We start from the raw sequence: 22,600 nt of genomic DNA, 5'->3' as shown, positions 1-22,600 counted from the left end.
GAGTACAGAATTAAATATTAGTGAATTTTTTGTTTTGAAAAATGGATTCAGCCGAGAAAAAAATGGAAATTGGGTTAGCCATTATTCAAAGGGAAAGAAATGTGGAGTTGATGCATTTTCTACTAAAATGTCTAAGATGAAGAAAGGCTTTCAAGTGGGACTTTATTAGTCTGTATTTGCTAAGGGAGTCCCAATGTGTACTTACATCTACATCAGGATAATAAAACCTTTTAGCAGTATTACACTGAGTGCTTGTTGTTCCGGACCTTTAACTCTCTCCTTAGGCCCCCTGTTCCTCCCCCTCCCCCATCTCTCACCCCCAATGATCTGGCCACCTATTTCCTCACGAAAATCAACACGATCAGGTCTGAGCTCCCCAAAGTCACCCCTCCGCCTCTCCCCTCCCCCCCACCAACCCCCTCCCCTACTTTCCCATCCTTCCCTGCAGTATCCTCAGAGGAGATCTCCTCCCTCCTCGCAAGTGCCACCCCCTCCACCTGCGTCTCGGACCCCATTCCCTCTCACCTTCTTAAAACCATCGCCCCTGCCCTCCTCCCTTCCTTAACTTCTATTTTTAACCACTCAATCTCCAAGGGCTCCTTCCCCTCTGCCTTCAAACATGCCCACGTCTCCCCCATCCTAAAAAAACCCACTCTTGACCCCACTTCCCCCTCCAGTTATCGTCCTATCTCCCTACTACCCTTCCTTTCCAAAATCCTAGAACGAGTTGTCTACAATCGATGCCTAGAATTCCTTAACTCCCATTCTCTCCTAGACCCCCTCCAATCTGGCTTCTGTCCCCTCCACTCTACCGAGACTGCTCTCTCTAAGGTCACCCATGACCTCCTTCTTGCCAAATCCAATGGCTCCTACTGCATTCTGATCCTCCTTGACCTCTCTGCTGCCTTTGACACTGTCGACCATCCCCTCCTCCTCCATACCTTATCTCACCTTGGCTTCACGGATTCTGTCCTCTCCTGGTTCTCCTCTTACCTCTCTGGCCGATCATTCTCGGTCTCCTTCGCTGGAGCCTCCTCCCCCTCCCATCCTTTAACTGTTGGAGTTCCTCAAGGGTCAGTTCTCGGCCCTCTTCTGTTCTCCATTTACACTCACTCCCTCGGTGAACGCATTCGCTCTCACGGCTTTGACTTCCATCTCTACGCAGATGACACGCAGATCTACATCTCCGCCCCTGTCCTCTCCCCCTCCCTTCTGGCTCGCATCTCCTCCCACCTCCAGGACGTCTCCACCTGGATGTCGGCCCGCCACCTAAAACTCAACATGAGCAAGACTGAGCTCCTCATCTTCCCTCCCAAACCCGGTCCTCTCCCAGACTTCTCTATCACCGTCGATGGCACGACCATCCTTCCCGTCTCTCAGGCCCGCAATCTCGGTGTCATCCTTGACTCGTCCCTCTCGTTCACCCCACACATCCTATCCGTTACCGAGACCTGCCGGTTTCACCTCTACAATATCGCCAAGATCCGCCCTTTCCTCTCCACCCAAATGGCTACCTTACTGTTACAGGCTCTCGTTATATCCCGGCTAGACTACTGTGTCAGCCTTCTCTCTGACCTCCCTTCCTCCTCTCTCGCCCCGCTCCAGTCCATTCTTCACTCCGCTGCCCAGCTCATCTTCCTGCAGAAACGATCTACCATCCCCCCTTTACCTCTCCGCAGCTAAAGCCTGATTTTCCCCTTTTTCCTCTGCTCCTCCACCTCTCCCTTCCCATCCCCATAGCACTGTACTCGTCCGCTCAACTATATATATTTTTGTTACCCTATTTATTTTGTTAATGAATTGTACATCGCCTTGATTCTATTTAGTTGCCATTGTTTTTACGAGATGTTCTTCCCCTTGACGCTGTTTATCGCCATTGTTCTCGTCTGTCCGTCTCCCCCGATTAGACTGTAAGCCCGTCAAACGGCAGGGACTGTCTCTATCTGTTGCCGACTTGTTCATCCCAAGCGCTTAGTACAGTGCTCTGCACATAGTAAGCGCTCAATAAATACTATTGAATGAATGAATGAAATCGTTCATTTTATGTATCATAAACTTACGAAAATGTTATTTCCTCCTGTGACATGGTCCCAATAAAAGTTCCTTATTTCTATTTCTCAGAAAGGATACACATTTATGGCAGAAGCCCATACCGGTGATTTACACGTGGCCGCTGGGAAGTGGAAACTGCGGCTTATTGGCTCATACTCTCCACTGCCACATCTTTCTCGAGAGACTGTAAACAATTCCTATTCAATTAAGGAAATTAAGGACTATTATATCCCAAATGAAAAGCAAATTCTATTTAGGTACCTGTCAAGTTTTTGATTAATCAGCTATTTATTTCTTAGACCAGTATGACTATGGGGATCAGAAGGCTCATAGAAAACTTGAATTTTATGGTTGATTCCACTGGATCAAAATTAAGCTTGAATTCTAAAATTCTCCAATTTAAGAATTTAGTGCTTATATAATAAATTTTAATCCCATTTGATACCTTTGTAATAGATGTAGAGAATTCTGTGATCGTATAAGGGGGTGGTGCTAGAATTTCTTTAAAAATTTGAGACTACTTCCTGGCAGAATAGCTGGCCATGTCAAGAAGAAGCCATTCCCCAGCACCAGTGGGATAAAGTAGGGATGTGTAGGGGGTCTAGTCATGTTCAATTTGTTTTGTGCATCCAAGCTAGAACATGCAGCAGGAAAACCTGGATGGAGGAATTAAAGTATCCTTCTGCTTCTCCATCAAACACATCCAAATCAACAACCTTCCCGCATTATATAAGGTCCCAGAGACAGTCACTTAAGAATTACTGAAGCAGGTGACTAGGCTCCAGGGACACATAACCAGGAAAGCATGCAAATGAATTTATTGCTTTGTCAAGGAGCTGACAATGAGCTCAAGAACCTGAGGTATTTATCTGCCTGTACCAGGGAAGCCACACATACAACCAAAAAGGTATACTGGCTCCCCAGAACTACAAAGAAACACAGAAAGCAGAACAATGACAAACACTGCAATGATAAAGAAGGAAATAACTATGTGGCTTAGTGGAAAGAGCACAGGCCTGGGAGTCAGAGGACCAAGGTTCTAATTCCAGCTCCACCACTACCTGCTATGTGACCTTGGGCAAGTCACTTAACTTCTCTGTGCCTCAATTACCTCACCTGTAAAATAGGGGTTCAATACCAGTTCTCCCTCCTACTTAGACTGTGAGTCCCATGTGGGACTTTAATCATCTTGTATCTACCCCAGTACTTAATTCAGTGTTTGGCACATTGTAAGCGCTTAATGAATACCACAATTAAGTAGAAAACTGTACATCCTGTAAGAGGGTGTCAAATAGTATCACAGCAGCAGTTTATAGAGTGGGACTGGTAGCTGGCTCTGGTTTTTTTTGTGTTTTTTTTTTACAGCCTGGGCTGCCCTTCGAGCTCCTTGGGCAGATCCATCAACATCACTTCTGAACTGTACGCAACCTCAAATCAATGGTATTTATTGAGTGCTTACTCTGTGCAGACCACTGTACTAAGTGCTTGGAAGAGTACAGTATAACAAAGTTGGTAGATACATTCTCTGCCCACGTCGAACTTACAGTCTAGAGGAATGCCGGGTCAGGATCACAAATAATGGAATCCTAGAAACAGTGGGGCATAGTGGATAGAGCATAGCCCTGGGAGTCAGAAGGTCATGGGTTCTAATCCAGATCTGCCACTTGTCTGCTCTGTGACCTTGGGCAAGTCACTTCACTGCTCTTTGCCTCAGTTACTTCATCTGTAAAATGGGGATCGAGACTGAGCCCCATGTGGGACATAGACTGTGTCCACCATCACTAGCTTATGTCCACCATGACTAGCTTGTGTCCACCCCAGGACTTAGTACAGTGCCTGGCATATAGTAAAAACTTAACAAATACCATAATAAAAACAATAGTAATAGAACCAAGTCAGTCTCCTACCACTAAGGCCACACTCAATGCAACCCAACCACATTGGGTGGGACATGTGAGGAGAACAAGAGACAGCAGCACATTGAAGCTCCTACTCTATGGCAAATTAAAATTAGGAAACAAAGCAGGGAGATCAGAGAAAATGATTTAAGCTCTACCCCCCTCCTACCTCACCTCACATCTCCCTCTACTACCCAGCCCACCCACTTACCAACCTACTCACTTTATCTCATCTCATGTCTCTCACTGTTGGCCCCTTATTGATAATAATAACAACAATGGTATTTATTAAGTGCTCACTATGAACTGTTCTAAGCACTGGGGTAGATACAAGTCAATCAGGTTGGACAAAGACCCTGTCCCTAATGGGCCTCACACTCTTAATCCCTATTTTTACAGATGAGCTGAGGCCTGGAGAAGTTAAGTGACTTGCCCCAGGTCACACAGCAGAGCTGGGATTAGAACCCACATCCTTCTGATTCCCAGGCCCATGATCTAACCACTAAGCCATGCTGCCTCACTTGTTTCCCTCCTGTTTGGAAATCTCCCACCACTCCATCCATGTTCAAAGCCCTACTAAAATCATATCTCCTTCAAGAAAGCTTCCCTCACTAGCCTCATTTCTCCACCCAATTTGCCCTCCCTTCTGTGTCACCTACGTACTTGTGTGTGTACTCTTAAGCACTTTGATACTCACCCCACTCCTAGCTTCACAGCACTTATGTACATATCCTTACACTCTGCTGTTTTCCCCTATCTGTAATTTATTTTAATATCTCTCCCCAATTGAAATGTAAACTATTGGAGAACAGGGATCATGTCTACTAACTATTGTATAAGCCCAGAGTATTGTATTATGCACCCAGTAAGCAGCCAAATACCATTAATTGATTGATGGATTATGGGGTGGTAGCAGTAGCAAAGCATATTTTCCTATTTGAGTACTATGTCAAATTTATAATTTATTGGTCTAGTTGGCAAAATTGTTTGACTTTTCGTTTCTTTTTCTAGGTATTCAGTGAAAGTCGCTGCAGCGAATGCTGCTACAGTGCAGGTTTACACTTCTAAACCGGATGTATTCATCAAGCTACAGGTTCTGGTAAATGAAGAAGAGGTTGCAAGCACTGTTGGAAAAGGCCACGCTGTCATCCCTATGTTTAATTTTAGATCTAACGAAAAGATTTTAAGCTGCCAATGTAAGTGGTGCGATTTTGTATGGGACATTTTAGTTTGGCAGTGATGTAAACATTGTAGCTCAGGTTTTATTTAACTATTCCTCGTGGCTTCAACTACCGTTTTTATGTGGATGTCTCCCAAATCTTCCTCTCTAGTCCTGACCTCTCTTCTTCACTGGAATCTTGTATTTCTTTCCTACATTCGGGACATTTCTACTGGGTTGTCCTGCCAACACCTCAAACTCAATGTGCCTGGAACTGAGCTCCTCATCTTCTCTCCCAAATCCTCCCCTCCCTGCTGATATTCTGATCATTATTGAAACCAACCACCATCCTCCCTGTCTCACAACCTCACATCTCTGTCATCTCTCTCCTTCCATCTGCATGTTCAGTCACTACCATCTTCCACTTCTTGCTTGTTTAGTTCCACCGTCTGCCCCTCCCTCTCTTTCCAAACTGCCATCATGCTGGTCCAAGCACCAATTATTTTCTAAACTTTTGATTATGCTAGTTACTAACAGTGAAATGATTTAATTGTAATTAATTCAGACAAAAGGGTGTCATTTTTGCAAAACTACGTATTATATGTCTTTAAACAGTTTTTCCACCTTGAGGTTTCAACAATGACCAGATTTGTTTCTTTCAGGGTTATCACATCCAAAGCTGTTTGGAATACATCAAAGATTGACTTAAATTATTAAAAAGATTATTAGTAACTAGAAAAATGCCCAAGGAGGAATGCTGAGATCTCAAATAACTATCAACTAATAGTTGCCTATCAACCTCCGCTTGAAACAAAAACTCCTCACTCTTGGCTTCAAAGCTCTCAATCACCTTGCCTCCTCCTACCTCACCTCTCTTCTCTCTTTCTACTGCCCACCCCCTACACTCCGCTCCTCTGCCACTCATCTCCTCACTGTCCTCCGGTCATGCCTATCCTGCCGTGTACCCCTGTCCCATGTCCTCCTGCTGTCTTGGAATGCCCTCCCTCCTCACATCCGCCAAACTCTCTTACTCTCTTCAAAGCCCTGCTGAGAGCTGACCTCCTCCAAGAGGCCCTCCTCTGCTCCCCCTCTCCCCCCCCCCCCCGCTCCTCCCCCTTCCCCTGCCCTCAGCACTGTGCTCATTTGTATATATTATTTATTACCCTATTTATTTTGGTAATGAGGTGAACATCCCCTTGATTCTATTTATCTTGATAGTGTTGTCTTGTTTTTGTTTTGTTCTGTTTTGCTTTGCTGTCTGTCTCCCCTGGTTAGACTATGAGCCCATTATTGGGCAGGGATTGTCTCTATCTGTTGCCGAATTGTACATTCCAAGTGCTTAGTACAGTGCTCTGCACATTGTAAGTGCTCAATAAATACTACTGAATGAATGAACTAGAATATCCAAAAAATCCCCATTTTAAGTATGGGAAAATATATCAACTTCATCAACTTCAAAAAAACCCCACTGTGATCTTATTATTACTTTTCCTCAAGACATATTAGAACTTTACCTGTCTTTGGAGGCAATGCTATCCTTACTGTGTCTCTTTTTATATTTTCTGTTTATTATATTTACATCCATTATCTATTCCAAAATGGAAGCAATTTGTACAGTGCTCTGCATACATTAAGTGCCCAATAAATCTCAAAATGACAAAAATATTTAAAACATTCCTATTTTAAGTCCAGAATTCATAATCTGGATTCCAAATATTTACAGTCCCTCAGACTGTGAGCCCCATTTGGTACAGTGACTGTGCCTGATCTGATTATCAATTCAACGGCATAAGACAGAACAAGACCCTTGAAATTAGAAAAGTACTTTGCACACACTAACCAATTAAACAAATCCTTATTATGATATGAATATGGCCTATTACCTAAAATATTACCTAATATGAGGTAAATTAAGTGAAGCTCTTATTTGTAGCTTTGGGGTTCATTTTTTGGATAATGTTGGAATATAGACCACATTTTAATGAAATTAAATTCTGGTATTTAATTCGTAGGACTTCTGAACATCATTTCAAAAACATATTTGTTTACATATTTCTTTCAGATGTGTTTTATGGTCATTTTAGTATTATTTAAACACTGCATGCCAAGCTCTTGGCTAAGCATTAGTAAATAAGATGAGAAGCAGTGTGGCTCAGTGGAAAGAGCACGGGCTTTGGAATCAGAGGTCATGGGTTCGAATCCTGACTCGGCCACTTGTCAGCTGTGTGACTTTGGGCAAGTCACTTAACTTCTCGGTGCCTCAGTTCCCTCATCTGTAAAATGGGGATTAAGACTGTGAGCCCCACGTGGGACAACCTGATTCCCCTGTGTCTACCCCAGCACTTAGAACAGTGCTCGGCACATAGTAAGTGCTTAACAAATACCAACATTATTAAATAAAGATAAACTAATTGGACAGAGGCCCTGACCCTAAAACAACTTCATAATATACCCCTGTTTTAAAGATGGGGAAAATTGAGGGCCAGATAGGTTAAGCAATTTATCTAATGTCAAAAAGCGCACTCAAGGCAGAGCTGCAACTGGATTCCTAGTCCCAAGGTTTACATATTAGGTCACATGCCCTCCATTAATCTTCATGTGAGTTTGTGGGTCCTTCATTGTGGTCTTCTTTTTAGGTGGTTATCACCTTAAAAGGCAAGATCTTGTCTCTCATTTAGCTCTACAATTCCCTGCAAGAAATGGATGAAGCTTTCTGCACATAATGGCTGCTCACTAGATACTATTGACTAACCTTCCGAATAATAATGTTTAAAATTGAGATATGATTTTCAGAAAGAAAGCAAAAATAAATTATCCATAGTTCTTGAGGGCCAGGTTGCTAATTAGAATCTAATTTGAATGAGGCTTGTGGGAGAGAATTACTGCAGTAAGTCAATGTTATGACTCATTTTTTTTAAGTACGTTTTAAATTTTAACTCATGGTGGCAACCTTCCCAGACCTGGTAGGAGGGGAGAGGACTCTCACTACTTTTGAGAAATTACTTAGCAACTGCTATCCCCAGTAGCACCCTCATCAATCTTAATAGCTTTCTAAAAAGGAAAGCAAAACCACAAATTATGACCAACTCTGCAAAGTGATTGTAATATGTATATTGCATATTGCTACATATATTGAATATATAATATTTTTTTCATGCCACTAAATTCATAAATTCAAAGAGATAAGATCTACTTTTAAACTATGTAGCACCATGCATATTGTACAAAATTAAATATTTCAAACAGTAAGTATAATTCATTTTAACATAGAATGGATATTTTTCTCTTCATAATAGCAAGCAGACAACAGTTTGTTGGTCATAGTAACCTAAAAAAGGAGCAAGATTCACTGAGTATGAAGAAAAAAACAGCTGGGGCTCAGAGAACAAACAAGATGGTTTCTAGGCCTGGAAGTGTTGTGGAATCTCATACTAACCTGGAAGAAGATAGTGTCCTCCTTCCAACTTTAGATGAAAATGGAGCAGTCCAACCTTTGGTGAGATTTTTCAAAAAATACTACAGCATTGCTCTTAGACTTTTCTCCCTAATTCCCGTTATTCATAAAAATTTCCATGATATTTACTGAAAATTCCTATCTCCTCACCTTAAAAGTCCCCCATGGAAAGTCTCCATTCTTGAAATAATGTTGACGTAGCAATTCCTTTTAAACTGTCATATATATCCAAGTATTGCGGTTCATATTCTAGAATCCACCCCTTCCTCATCATCCAAACTGCTATCATGCTGATCCCAACACTTATATTCTGCCCTGACTGCTGCATTAGCCTCCTCCCTGACCTCCTTGCCTCTCCCCCTTCCAGTGATTATTTCACTCCGCTGCCCGGGTCACTTTCCCAAAAAAACACCAAGTTTACATTTCCCCACTCCTCAAGAAGTTCAGTGGTTGCCCATTCATCAAGCACGAAGTACAGTGCTTTGCACACAGTAAGCACTCAATAAATACAACTGATTGAATCTCTGCATCAGACAAAAACTCTTTACCATCGACTTTAAGGCAATCAATCAGCTCTCCCACTTCTACCTTACCTCACCCATCTCCTACTACCCCCCACCCACTCACAATCCCTGCCTCTATACCTGGATCGAATCTTTCCCCCCTCCAAACTCTGCCCACATCTTCCCTCTGGCCTGGAATTCCACACTCCCACCCCATTCATATCCAAAGACCACCACTCTCCGCATATTTAAAGCCCTACTAAAATCATATCTCCTCCAAGAGGCCTTCCCTGACTGAACCCTCACTTCCCCTCCCTTCTGCATCACCTGGATCTGTACCCCTTTAAGCACTTTAGTTTTCAGCCCTAAAGCAGTTATGTACATATCAATTTGTAATTTATTTTAATGTCTGTCTTGCCCTCTAGTATATAAACTCGTGTAGGCAGGGACAGTGTCTAGTGCACAGGCCTGGGAGTCAGAAGGACCTGGTGGCACGGGCTTGGGAGTCAGAGGATGTGGGTCCTAATCCCGGTTTCTCCACTTGTCTGCTGGGTCACCTTGGGCAAATCACTTAACTTCTCTGTGCCTGAGTTACCTCATCTATAAAATGGGGATTAAGACTGTGAGTCCCATGCGGGACAACCTGATTACCTTGTAACTACCCCAGTGCTTAGAACAGTGTTTGGCACATAGAAAGCACTTAGCAAATGCCATTATTTTTACTATTATTATTATTCATACCCTGGCTTCACCATTTGTTTGTTGTGTGACCTTGGGAAAGTCACTCAACTTCTCTATGCCTCAGTTACTTCATCTGTAAAATGGGGATTAAGACTGTGAGCCCTATGTGGGACAGGGACCATGTCCAACCCAATTTGCTTATATTTATCCTAACACTTAGTACAGGGCCTGGCACATAGTAAGGTCTTAACAAATATCATAATTATTAGTCTATTCCGCTGTACTCACCCAAGTACTTAGTACAGTGCTCTGCACATAGTAAGTGCTCAGTTAATACTGGGATTGATTCAAATAGGAGAATGCTATTGGCTGAACCCCTTCCTAAGTGTGGTCCACCAAAAATCAGAGAAGAAACATAAAACCAATTAAACTTCTTTTGAAGTATTTACTGAAATACCACCTGCCCCCAAACTGATCCTTAACTGGTAGTGCTATAATAATAATAATAATAATGTTGGTATTTGTTAAGCACTTACTATGTGCAGAACACTGTTCTAAGCACTGGGGTAGATACAGGGTAATCAGGTTGTCCCACGTGAGGCTCACAGTTAATCCCCATTTTCCAGATGAGGTAACTTAGGCACAGAGAAGTGAAGTGACTTGTCCACAGTCACACAAGTGACAAGTGGCAGAGCTGGGATGCTATCCAGTATATCCTCCTCTATTTAGGTGAAATCACCCAGGAGTCACTCCAAAATGATAAAGACCTATTCATTTTTTAGAGAGTTTCATAGAACAAGCTCCTTCCTGTAATGCATTCCCATGTCCAACTCCACTTAGAAAATCTTCTATATTAACTCTGGAAGGAAATCTTGGTATGGAAGTTATAAGTTACTGACCAGTCTGCATCTGTCAGTCTGCTTTCCCTGAGAAATGACAGAAAGACTGGAGACACAACTGGCCCAGGATTCCTCTAGCACCCCTGCCCCCCAACCTTCCTCTTCTCCCATTCTCTTCTGCATCACTCTTACTTGCTTCCTCTGTTCCTCCTTCCCAGCCCCAAAGCAATTATGTACATATCTGAAATTTATTTTGTATATTAATGTCTGTCTCCCCCCGTCTAGACCGTAAACTCGTTGTGGGCAGGGAATGGGTCTGTTTATTGTTGTACTGTACTCTCCCAAGCACTTAGTACAGTGCTTTGCACATGATAAGCATGCAATAAATACGTATGAATGAATGAGTGCTTTGTGAAGGAGTGCTTGCGGGAACCATACCAGCTCCCCCATGCCAACTCTTTCTGATCATCATCTTCCCCAGGGCTGCCCCTGCCACAGATCTCCCTCTGCCTTATCCCTCCCAACCACACAACCGTTAGAGTAATTCTTTCTTATTTCTACACAATATGTACCAGTGCTCACATGTGTAAGAATGTAGCCAGTATTATTCTTGCAGGCAGATCATTGGTTTCCTGTAGAATTATGCATCTCACAATCCTGCTAGTACTGGCCAGGTCCCTGTCAAGAGTCCTTATTGTAAGTAACCATTGGAAGGCTTATAAGAGTAGTGATTTAGAACCATATGCTCATTATAATTACTCATGCACCATCACTCTTTAGTCTGTTTTCTAAATGACAATACCAGTGACCCCTCAGGACCAATGCTTTTCAACCCACTATCCAAAAAGTATCTTTTTCGAACTTCTTTTTACCTATCAGAGTCACCTGAATCCAATTGTCGAAAATATCAGTTTGCTGTCAATGGGATATTTTGAAGACCTTTTTGTATACTAGCATGAAGTTACAATATGAACACACTGTATGACTACATACTACATGAGAATAATATGACTACACTAACAGTGCTTTTGATTTTGTAGATTTACAAGTACATTATACAAACTTTGGTGTTGAATAACAGTTGGCCACTCACTGAAAGTCAGTTGACGTTTGTTCAAGCACTGAAAGATTTGGATAAAAGTGAAATGCGAGGTATGTTTAATGAATTGTACATAGTTATTTGCACATAATTTTTACAGTATAATTGAAATGACCCAAACAGAACAGTAACTTGAGTTTATTTATAAACACCTTAATAATCATGTTTATATGGACACTCAAAATATTTTGACAGTGTTGGAAATATTTTCATGCTTATTTCCCCTGTTAGAGTATAATTTCCTTGTGGGCTGGAAATATGTCACTTTGTTTTTCTGTACTTCCCAAGTGCTTAGGCCTGTGCCCTGTGGCACTGTGCAGTAAGTGTTACTATTAAATACGACTATTATAAATCATCATCTTTAAAGAGAAATCTGAATTTCTATTATCTTTTGACACCTCTGTGACCTTAAGGATCACTTCTTTTAGCGTGGCTCAGTGGAAAGAGCAGGGGCTTTGGAGTCAGAGGTCATGAGTTCGAATCCCAGCTCTGCCACTTGTCAACTGTGTGACTGTGGGCAAGTCACTTAACTTCTCTGTGCCTCAGTTACCTCATCTGTAAAATGGGGATTAAGACTGTGAGCCCCACGTGGGACAACCTGATTCCCCTGTGTCTACCCCAGCACTTAGAACAATGCTTTGCACATAGTAAGCGCTTAACAAATACCAACATTATTAAAGCATGGCTCTAAAGGCACATAAAAAAGCTATTAAGAATGATGATGATGATGATGATGGTCCTTTTGTGTGTGAAAGTAGCTAAGAAGACTGATACATTCTCCTCCTACATCTTTGACCACTTCTTCTCAATCTTATTTCCTGGGTCCTCTTGCCCCTCTCAGGTACTAACTTAGCCATTTTGCATCATCTTCCTTTCCCACTTTACATTCATTTTTGTCAGAGAGTCATGTACTCATATGGCTTCAGTGTTCACCTCTAATAATAATAATAATAATAATAATGTTGGTATTTGTTAAGCACTTACTATGTGCCGAGCACTGTTCGAAGCGCTGGGGTAGACACAGGGGACTCAGGTTGTCCCACGTGGGGCTCACAGTCTTAATCCTCATTTTACAGATGAGGTAACTGAGGCAACGAGAAGTTAAGTGACTTGCCCACAGTCACACAGCTGACAAGTGGCAGAGCTGGGATTCAAACCCATGACCTCTGACTCCAAAGCCCGTGCTCTTTCCACTGAGCCACGCTGCTTCTCTAAACCCAGATGACTCTGAAATCTGTTACTTCAGTATGAAGTAAAGACAGGATTGCCTAGGTAGCATAATTTGGAGACTGTTTTTAGCTCACACTGCCTATACGATTTTCCAGTTTTATATGGATTCATGATCTTGGAACACCCATCATTTGAATTGCAGCTAGACTTCCTCTTCAAAGCAGTTCACTTGCCATTTGACATATTAATCATGTAAGCACTTCAGGTCACCCTCATCAGTATGCAACTGTTCTGTTTGATGAACCTCCTAGCCTGTTGACATGGATTTGTTTCTTAGATGACTAAAATGCAGGCCTTACTATAAGCTGTCATGGTATTTCTGCACTCTAAGTCAAAAAGGTGAAATAAAACTGGTAATGCTATGTAACTCCATTTCATTCTATTGATCTTCAGTTGATTCCTATTGCTCAGTGTAGAACTGTAATTAATCTAGTTTTATTCTTATAAATTGCTGAGTTTCCATCTGATCACCTGAATATTAAACTACTAATTTGGCAAATATTACTTTCTGGTCAGCAACGTTTATTTGATGTGTCAAAACTATTCAACATTAAAAACTACAATATGTAGAATTTTAAATACACATTTTTCACCACACAGGGAGCCCTGATTGAGAGAGTTTTAATTCAATTTTGGAAATACTTCTTACAAAATTACAAACTGTAATTCCTTCATGGGCATTCCTGGAAGTATACTAAGTTGTAAACATTGAAACCTCTATTTTATTTGAAAACTCAAGATAGACTAATGGTCTCAGGGAATAAAATGTGACTTGGATTCTTTTTCCTTCATTATTCAGCTTATCAGCCTTACAGAAGGAATGGTAGATGCCCAGATCACCATTATCCTCAACTCATTTCTCTCGTTCAACCTACATATTCAGACCATCACCAAATCTTGCCCACTCTCCCTTCACAACATCTCTAGAGAACCAGCGTGGCTCAGTGGAAAGAGCCCGGGCTTGGGAGTCATTGGTCATGAGTTCGAATCCCAGCTCTTCCACTTGTCAGATGTGTGACTGTGGGCAAGTCACTTAACTTCTCTGTGCCTCAGTTACCTCATCTGTAAAATGGGGATTAACTGTGAGCCTCACATGGGACAACCTGATTGCCCTGTATCTACCCCAGCACTTAGAACAGTGGTCGGCACATAGTAAGCGCTTAACAAATAACAACATTATTATTGTTATTAGAATCTGACTTCTTTTCCATCCCAAGTGTTATCATATTGATCATAGCACTTACTTCTCAACTTGACCACTGCATCAGCCTTCTTGCTGGCCTCCCTGCCTTCTGTTTCCCCAGCTTATCCATGCTTCATCTGTCTGCCCACATCATTTATCTAAAATATAAATTCAGGTCCATATTTCCCAACTCCTCAAAAACCTCCAGAGATTGTCCATCCACCTCAGCATCAAGCAGAAGCTTCTTACTATCAGTGAATCAATGGTATTTATTGAGCACTTACAATGTGCAAAACATTGTACTAAGCCCTTGACTATCTGCTTTAAGCTCAATCAGCTCTTCCCCTCCTACCTTACCTCACTGATCTACTACAACCTAATCCACACACTTCATTCTTCTAACACTGGTAATACCTCGAGCTTGTCTGACCTGCCACTGACCCCCTGCCCACATCCTCCCTCTGCCTTGGAATTCTTGAACTTCAATAAACTCATGTCCAACAGACCATCATTCCCCCCACCTTCAAAGTCCTCCTAAAATCCCATCTCCTCCAAGAGGCCTTCCCTGATTTTCCCTGATTTACCCTACCTGCTCTTCTCTCTGCATCACCTGTGCACTGAGATTTTACAATTTTTTACTTAAGCACTTGATATACATTCCATCCCCATCCCCTCAGTACTTATGTACAAATCAATCAGTGGTTGGAATTGAGCATTTAGTGATTGCAGAGCACTATTATGCATTTGGAAGTGCACAATACAATGGAGTTGGGAGACCCAAGGCAGCAATAAAAACAGTGAGGTCTCCCTAATAGGACCCAGCAAATATTGGACCTTTAGAACAAAGACATTAGTTAAAATAATAGTTCTAAAATTGGGGGCAGAGAAGGAGATAGGAGGGCAAGTTCTGACTGAGAAGAGGAAGGGCAGGAAAGCCAACAGATGAGGGTATCAGAGGGGCTGAGCGGAGGCTACTTCCCTGGTTAACTCACAATAGTGAAGACTTGCATGGGAGGAGCAGAATGGACTAGTGGAAAGAGCACAGGCCAGGGAGCCAGAGGACCTTGATTCTAATCCTAAATGTGCCACTTGCTTGCTGTATGTACTTGGGCAAGTTACTTAAGTTTACGCCTCAGTTTCCTCACCTGTGAAGTGGGGATTCAGTAACTGTCCTACCTCCTTAGACTGTGAACACTTACTCTTGGCACAGAGTAAGTGCTGTCATTATTAGTGGTAATCACTTGAACAATCAGTGACTCCCACCGTGCTGACATGGTCCCCGTTATACTCCATGTCCTCTGAGGTCGTCCAGTGTAATGCTGCTGAACTGATGAGCATCCTGCACCTGATCCCCTCCAACCCGTTGCTCTCGATTTATCTGTTGCTCTGTCTTTTTTTCTTTTCTTATCCCAACATGGGGAGGGAATCTGTCTGTTATATTGTGATATTGTACTCTCCCAGGTACTTAGTACAGTGCACACAGTACACACTCAGTAAATATGATTGACTAACTGTCCCTTGTTCCCAGTACTCCTGTCCCATTGTCCATGCCTCTCCCCTACTAAAATTCTATCTGCTGTCAATTTCACCACACCTTCCTTCAAAGACCTCAGAAGAAGTTTCCTCCTGTCCATCTACCTTCCATCTCATCAGTTATAGTTCACATCAAGCAGAAATAATTGGCTGCAAGGCTCCCCACCGTCTGGCTCAACCATACTTATCTGATCTATTCTCCACTATTCCTCAATTCACAGTGTTCATTCCTTAAGCCAACCTCCTAGCTGTGTCTCGTTCTTGGCTCTCTGGCCTCTGTTCCCTCACTGAACCTGTTTGCCCAGTTCAGAACTCTCTCCCTCTCCACATCAGAGATCACAGATTTTCCTCATATTCAAATCTCTCCTTAAAGCCTAACTCCTCCAACATGTTTTCTCAGATTAATTTCACAACACACTTGAGCATATTAACCCTTCAGCGAACTCTAGCACTTAGTAACTTATTCACACCTCCCTTATAATAATAATAATAATAATAATAATAATAATGTTGGTATTTGTTAAGCGCTTACTATGTGCAGAGCACTGTTCTAAGCGCTGGGGTAGACACAGGGGAATCAGGTTGTCCCACGTGGGGCTCACAGTCTTAATCCCCATTTTACAGATGAGGGAACTGAGGCACAGAGAAGTGAGGTGACTTGCCCACAGTCACACAGCTGACAAGTGGCAGAGCTGGGATACGAACCCATGACCTCTGACTCCAACGTCCGTGCTCTTTCCACTGAGCCACGCTGCTTCACTAGCACTTTATATAATATACTCAATTATCTATTCAGACCCTTTCTACTTGTAAATACTTTTATGTTTGTCTACACTTTAGAGTGTAAACTCCTTGTGGGTAGGGAGCATGTCACTTCTTCATATTGAACTTCCCAAGTGTTTAGTCCAGTGCAGTGCTCCAAGTGGGTACTCAAAAGCTGCTGCTACTAACTACTCTTACTATGACAACTACAACTTTGTGGTGTTGGTCACATATCAGTCTTTTCAACCATGGTTGTACACATGGATAAAATCTTATCATCAGTAGTATCACCTTCTAAAAGGGGCATTTTTCTTTAGAGATTATATAGAGAATATAATGTGATATATTTTATTAAGCAACATGGCATAGTGGATAGAGCATGGGCCTGGGAGTCAGAAGGTCATGAGTTCTAATCCCGGCTCTGCCACTTGTCTGCTGTGTGGCCTTGAGCTAATCACTTCACTTCTCTGTGTGCCTCAGTTACCTCATTTGTAACGTGGGGATTAAGACTGCGAGCCCAATGCGGGACATGGACTGTGTCCAACCCAATTAACCTGTAACCACCCCAGCAATTGCCTGGCACATAGAGAGAAGCAGCATGACTCAGTGGAAACAGCCCGGGCTTGAGAGTTAGAGGTCATGGGTTTGAATCCCAGCTCTGCCACTTGTCAGCAGTGTGACTGTGGGCAAGACACTTAACTTCTCTGTGCCTCAGTTACTTCATCTATAAAATGGGGATTAAGACTGTGAGCCTCACGTGGGACAACCTGATTACCCTGTATCTACCCCAGCGCTTAGAACTATGTGCTCTGCACATAGTAAGCGCTTAACAAATACCAACATTCCAAATTGTACATTCCAAGTGCTTAGTACAGTGCTCTGCACACTGTAAGTGCTCAATAAATACTATTGAATGAGTAGTAAGTGCTTAACAAAAACCACAATTATTCTTATAATTATTATAAATGGTTAAATGAAGCAGAAGTAAGACTAAGTGTATATTTATTGAGTCATATAAACTCTCTGTCCCATTAGAAAATAAGAACCTTAAGGGCAAGTATATGCATATGTTTCCCAAGAACCTATAACCTTATTTCATACCCAGGTGCTCAGTAAGGGCTGCTGAGGAAAGAAGAAGATTGGGGAGGTGGCATGGAGGTAGAAGGGAAGACTGCTGTTGTCATGGTTACATTTGATTACTCAAATCCTGCTTCAAGTAAAGTATGAGGGAAACTGTGAAGGTTCTTTTTCCTTCTGTCAGCTACTTGTCTGCTGTGTGACCTTGGGCAAGTCATTTCACTTCTCTAGGCCTCAGTTCCCTCATCTGGGAAATGGGGACTGAGACTGTGAGCCCCATGTGGGATAGGGACTCTATCCAACCCAATTTGTATCTACCCCAGCACTTAGTACAGTGCCTGGCACATAATAAACAGTCAAGTACCTTAATTATTACTTATTATTTAGACCCTTAGGTTGTCTAGGCAGTAGACTGGGGCTAGTTTTTTTTTTGTTTTTGCTTTTTTAACAGAGGCTGCTTTAGTTAGTCCAGGACAAGGTAACTATAGAAACAGCCTTAGTGGGTTAACTGAGAAATCTTGTTCAGAAGGATAGCCCATCTGTTACTCATACCTGGTCCCTGTCTGCTTCACAGGAATGTTGAGAGAAAAAGTGATGTATCTGGAAATAAATATTAAGCTTCTGGAAGGAAAGGCAGTTTAAGTACAGGACCTTATTATTACACTCAATAGCAAAGTCTCCTTTCTTTTAATCCTGAGGACATACACAGGTACTACATTTGGTTTTCAGGAGGATTAAATAAGCCTAGAAATATTGGCCTCTGCTCACTAGAAATTAAGGGGGAGAAAAAGAATGGAAATGCTTGAAGTGTGCAGAGATGCTCACTTCTCCAAAAGGTCTATCATTTGATCATTTATCTGAGCACCTTCTAACTGGTACACAATACAGGAGCCATTCCCAAAATACTTAGAATGGCTTTTAATATGAGTGTTTCTCACTAGTAAGGTCTAGTGGAAAGAACCCAGGCCTGGGAGTCGGACAACCTGGGTTTTAGTCCATGCTCTCCTATTTGCCTATGTGACCTTGGGCAAGTGACTTAAGATTGTAAGCTCACTGTAGGCAGGGAACGTGTCTACCACCTCTATTATATTTTACTCTCCCTAGTGCTTAGTACAGTGCTCTTTACTCAATAATTGATCAATAAATATGATTAATTGATTAACATAACTTCTCTGTGCCTGTTTCCACATCTATACCTTTTCAGACTATGAGCTCTGTGTGGGATAGGGCCTGAATTTAACCAGATTATCTTTTATTTACCCCAATGCATAGTACAGTTCTTAATACATACTAAGCATGTAACAAATACTACAGTGATCATTATTACAGTACTCTGTGCTCAGTAAATACTATTGATTGATTCTTAAAAGAGAATAGTGGGAATGAAAAAGCTATTCTATTAAGATAAAAATATCTTAACAATAATAATATCAAGCAGCAGCAGGAGTCAGAGGACCTGGGTTCTAATCCCAGCTCTGTCACTTGTTTGCTGTGTGACCTTGGGCAAGTCACTTAACTTCTCTGTGTCTCTCTTTCCTTAATTATAAAATGGGGATTCAATACCTGTTCTCCCTCCTAGACTCTGATCCCCAAGTGGGACAGGGACTGTGTCCAACTTGATTAGCTTGTAGCTATCCCAACCCTTAGAACAGTGCTTGACAGTAAGTACTAAAATACCAAAAAACAACAACCAAGAGCTACTTTTGAATGTCTCCCTATAGTTACTATAGCTACCTAGGCACCTTAAAGCTATAAAAAGCAAAAGAAGTGCAAACCTTTGATTAAAAGAACAAGAGCTGTGAAAACCCACTTCATGTTAAAATTATTATTTGGCCTAAGATAGGATTTACTATCTTCAGTGTAAAGGATTCCAAGGAAGAGAGACCGAATTCAGGTTAGCTTACTGCTTGCTGTTCCCAGGGTATTCTGGCATATTACTTGCAAAGCACTCAAGAATATGGAAGGAAATCAGAGGAATGCTCCAAAATTCCCTAAAGAATTCATGAATAGTAAACATTAGCCCTCCATAATATGTATGTTATTTTCCTACTGACTTGAAGACAATGACAATGAATAACCTGGAAAATTCCTGCAGCAAACCTTTAGCTTAGTGGGGTTTCTCAGCTAAAGTAATGCAACAATGCCACCTACAGTGAATTTCGAAACCTGAGAGAATTTCTTACAGTTACATTTGCGAAGATTAAGCAGTATAAATACTGTTGAAATATTGGTGAATCTCATAAAGAACAGCTATCATCGTATGTGATCTGCAGCATCAAATAGCAACCCTATCTTCTTCAGTGAAAGGTCAAAGCAATTTCAATACAGCAATATCAAAACACTAAGAGTTACAGAGCCAGGGTGACTGTCAGGTCAGTCCCCTGGGGTCCCTAGCTGTAAGAGCATGTATTTTAGAGAGCTCCCACTGTTCACCACAGGAGATATAGCACTTTTTATTTAGGGACAAATCATCTGGCCTGAGCTCTCTATGACCCTCTCCACCAGACCACAAGTCGAGTCCAACAGGAACCTTGTCACCTTCCTCTCACAACAAGCAGCATGGCCTAGTGGATAAAGCACAAACCTGGGAATCAGGAGGACCCAGGTTCTCATTCTGTCTCTGCCACATGTCTGCTGTGTGACCTTGGGCAAGTCACTTAACTTCTCTGTGCCTCAGTTACCTCATCTGAAAAATGGGGATTAAGACCGTAAGCCCCATGTTCGACATGGAGTGTGTCCAACATAATGTCTAACAATTAGCTTGCTTTTCCCCCAGCACTTAGTAGAATGCCTGGCACAGAGTAAGCACTTAACAAATACCATTAAAAAATAAAATCCAAGGCCTGTACCCACTGTGCCCTTTGAAAGCTGGGCCAAGAAATTTAAGCTACAGCAACACACTCCTAAACTCTTCTCTCCACCAGACCACTGAGCCAGAAAACCACCACCTTCTCATTGTGATTACAAGAGCTCCTACTCCCAATGTTAGTCAGAAATATGTGTTGTGCCTTGCAAATCAAATTATGGAACATGTGTGACAGGTGGTGGAATTCCAAAGCAGAAGAGTCCAAGGGCTATGCAGGCTGCCACAAAACCTAAAGCTTCTACTAGTCACTAAACATCTTATATGGTCCTATACCTCCTAGGTTGGCTCTAAAGAATATCGGGGACAAAATCTCCCAGAATCACAGTGTGGCGTCAGACCTCAGTGTGACACAGTGGCATAAACTTTTTTGTACATTACAGGAAAAGTTTAGGGAACAGCATCTTTTCACACTTTTCATAGACCTTCCCAAACATTTTATAACAGAATCTTGAAATGACTAAGGAAATTTGGCTGCCCTGAAAAGTTCATCAAGATTTAAGTCCATGTCATGATAGCCCGGCTGGCTAATTCAGAGCTGAGAATCTCCTGTCTGGGCCATTCCCCAGTGGAGTTAAACAGGGATTCATTTACAGTGAGCTTGGTCCTGTTCACCTTCTTTGCAACCATGGTGAAGGATCACCTATGTTAATCCAGCTGGGGCGAAAAGTACTATTGAATTTTAAAGCCAGTATTTCTTATGGCAGCAGCTAACCTCAACATTGCAGCATGGACAAAGCTTACCTTGATTGAAACTTCATTCACTGGCTCTTTTCTGGCCCCCTAACCTTTGCAGCACTCTGATTTGGAGAGAGATTTAAAGCCCACTGCAATAGGACTTTGCTCTCTGGCACAAATAATGAGACAGCTCTAGTAGGTCTAGTATTTTGCTGAACAGAATGTGAAGGATAACATTTTAAAAATTAAGTTTTTACTAATAGACAGTAAAAAAAATTCATCCATAAATTTATATTATTGGCACATATTTGCATCACTATTTCCATGGAACCAATTAAAAGCACTAACTGGGGAGAATCAATATAAAATGAGGACTACATTAGGCAAGGTTGACAAGACCAGAAATAAAAAGTGGGGAACGATGAGGGATCAGAGTAGACAGCTGGACAAAATGGGACTTTTGGGATGCAGCTGAATAAAATTGGGGTCATGATCAATCAGTCATATTTATTGTTTACTGTGTGCCGAGCACTATACGAAGCAATTAAGAGAGTAGAATATAACAGAGTTGGTAGGCACATTCCCTGTGATGCACATATGGGTAGGGAAGTCAGAGAAGGAGATGCAATACAAGGTAGCAAGCAAGTTTCATAAATCTAACTGTTGAAGGAATTTATCAAATTTTAACAACGTCAATTTCAAAGCGACAACTGGGAATAAACTAAAATGGCAAGGCCCACTGATCTGTGTTGGAAGCGGAACTGGAGGTCTTTGAGGGTAAGTCAGTCGATCATATTTATTGAGTGCTTGCTATGTGTAGAGCACTGTACTATGTGGTTGGGAAAGTGTAATACTAAAATAAACAGACACATTCCCTGCCCACAGTAAGCTTACAGTCTAGAGGGGGAGACAGACATTAATATAAATAAGTCCACTTTACCTTCATTCTGATTCATGTATTATTCAAGGTCATTATAGCTCATTTGTCTGGAACATGGTGAAGAGCAATTAAATTATTTTGAAGGAATTTCCAGATTCAAAGAGCTAGTTTACTTAAATAGCAGTTTTTCTCATGTCATATTCTTTCCGATTAAAGATTGCATTCAGAAATGAATGATTTCAATAAAGCTGAAAGCAGCTGAAGGAAAGAGTTGTATTCAACTTAATTTTAAAAAATTGAATAAGCTTTTTGTTTTTGCTATAAATACAAGCCAAAATATTTCATTCATACCTAGATATCAAATTAGGTAAGCCAGAATTATATTCACCCCAAATTACAATCATTTTATTTGTTTGTCTTCTAGATAATCAGGAACATTTTCCTCATCTCAGAGATTTCCCCTCTGTAATTATTCTAAAAGATCTGGTGATTGTTAACATCCCCAGTGTCTATGACTGTGAAACCACTAGTACCAATAAGAAAACCATCACAGGCCAAACAAAAAACACAAATGACCAAATGTGCCACACAGCAGCATAGCCATAAAAATACAGAGCCAAATAAAAGCTATTCTTAAGGAAGTGCAGGCCTCCATCTGTCCTGGTTACCAGAAGTGAGGAACTGCTAAGATGGATCCAGAAATTTGTAC

General features: G+C 41.6%; 1 protein-coding gene across 5 annotated transcripts in view; it reads left to right on the top strand.

The window, feature by feature from the left end:
* ADGB (androglobin) overlaps nucleotides 1–22,600 on the top strand; it is a 178,074-nt gene that overhangs the window by 126,561 nt on the left and 28,913 nt on the right. For 4 of the 5 annotated variants that reach the window (XM_029058720.2, XM_039911155.1, XM_039911153.1 and 1 more), the window contains exons 26-29: nucleotides 2,122–2,309; nucleotides 4,962–5,146; nucleotides 8,406–8,605; nucleotides 11,627–11,738. In XM_029058720.2, coding sequence (XP_028914553.1) covers nucleotides 2,122–2,309; nucleotides 4,962–5,146; nucleotides 8,406–8,605; nucleotides 11,627–11,738 — 685 coding nt within the window. Of the gene's footprint in view, nucleotides 1–2,121; nucleotides 2,310–4,961; nucleotides 5,147–8,405; nucleotides 8,606–11,626; nucleotides 11,739–13,010; nucleotides 13,420–22,600 lie in introns of those variants that run through there. The other variant, XM_039911156.1, reaches the window with a different exon arrangement.

Source organism: Ornithorhynchus anatinus, chromosome 2, assembly GCF_004115215.2.
Source record: "Ornithorhynchus anatinus isolate Pmale09 chromosome 2, mOrnAna1.pri.v4, whole genome shotgun sequence".
Taxonomy (NCBI): domain Eukaryota; kingdom Metazoa; phylum Chordata; class Mammalia; order Monotremata; family Ornithorhynchidae; genus Ornithorhynchus; species Ornithorhynchus anatinus.
This window is presented reverse-complemented; position numbering and strand designations above follow the sequence as displayed.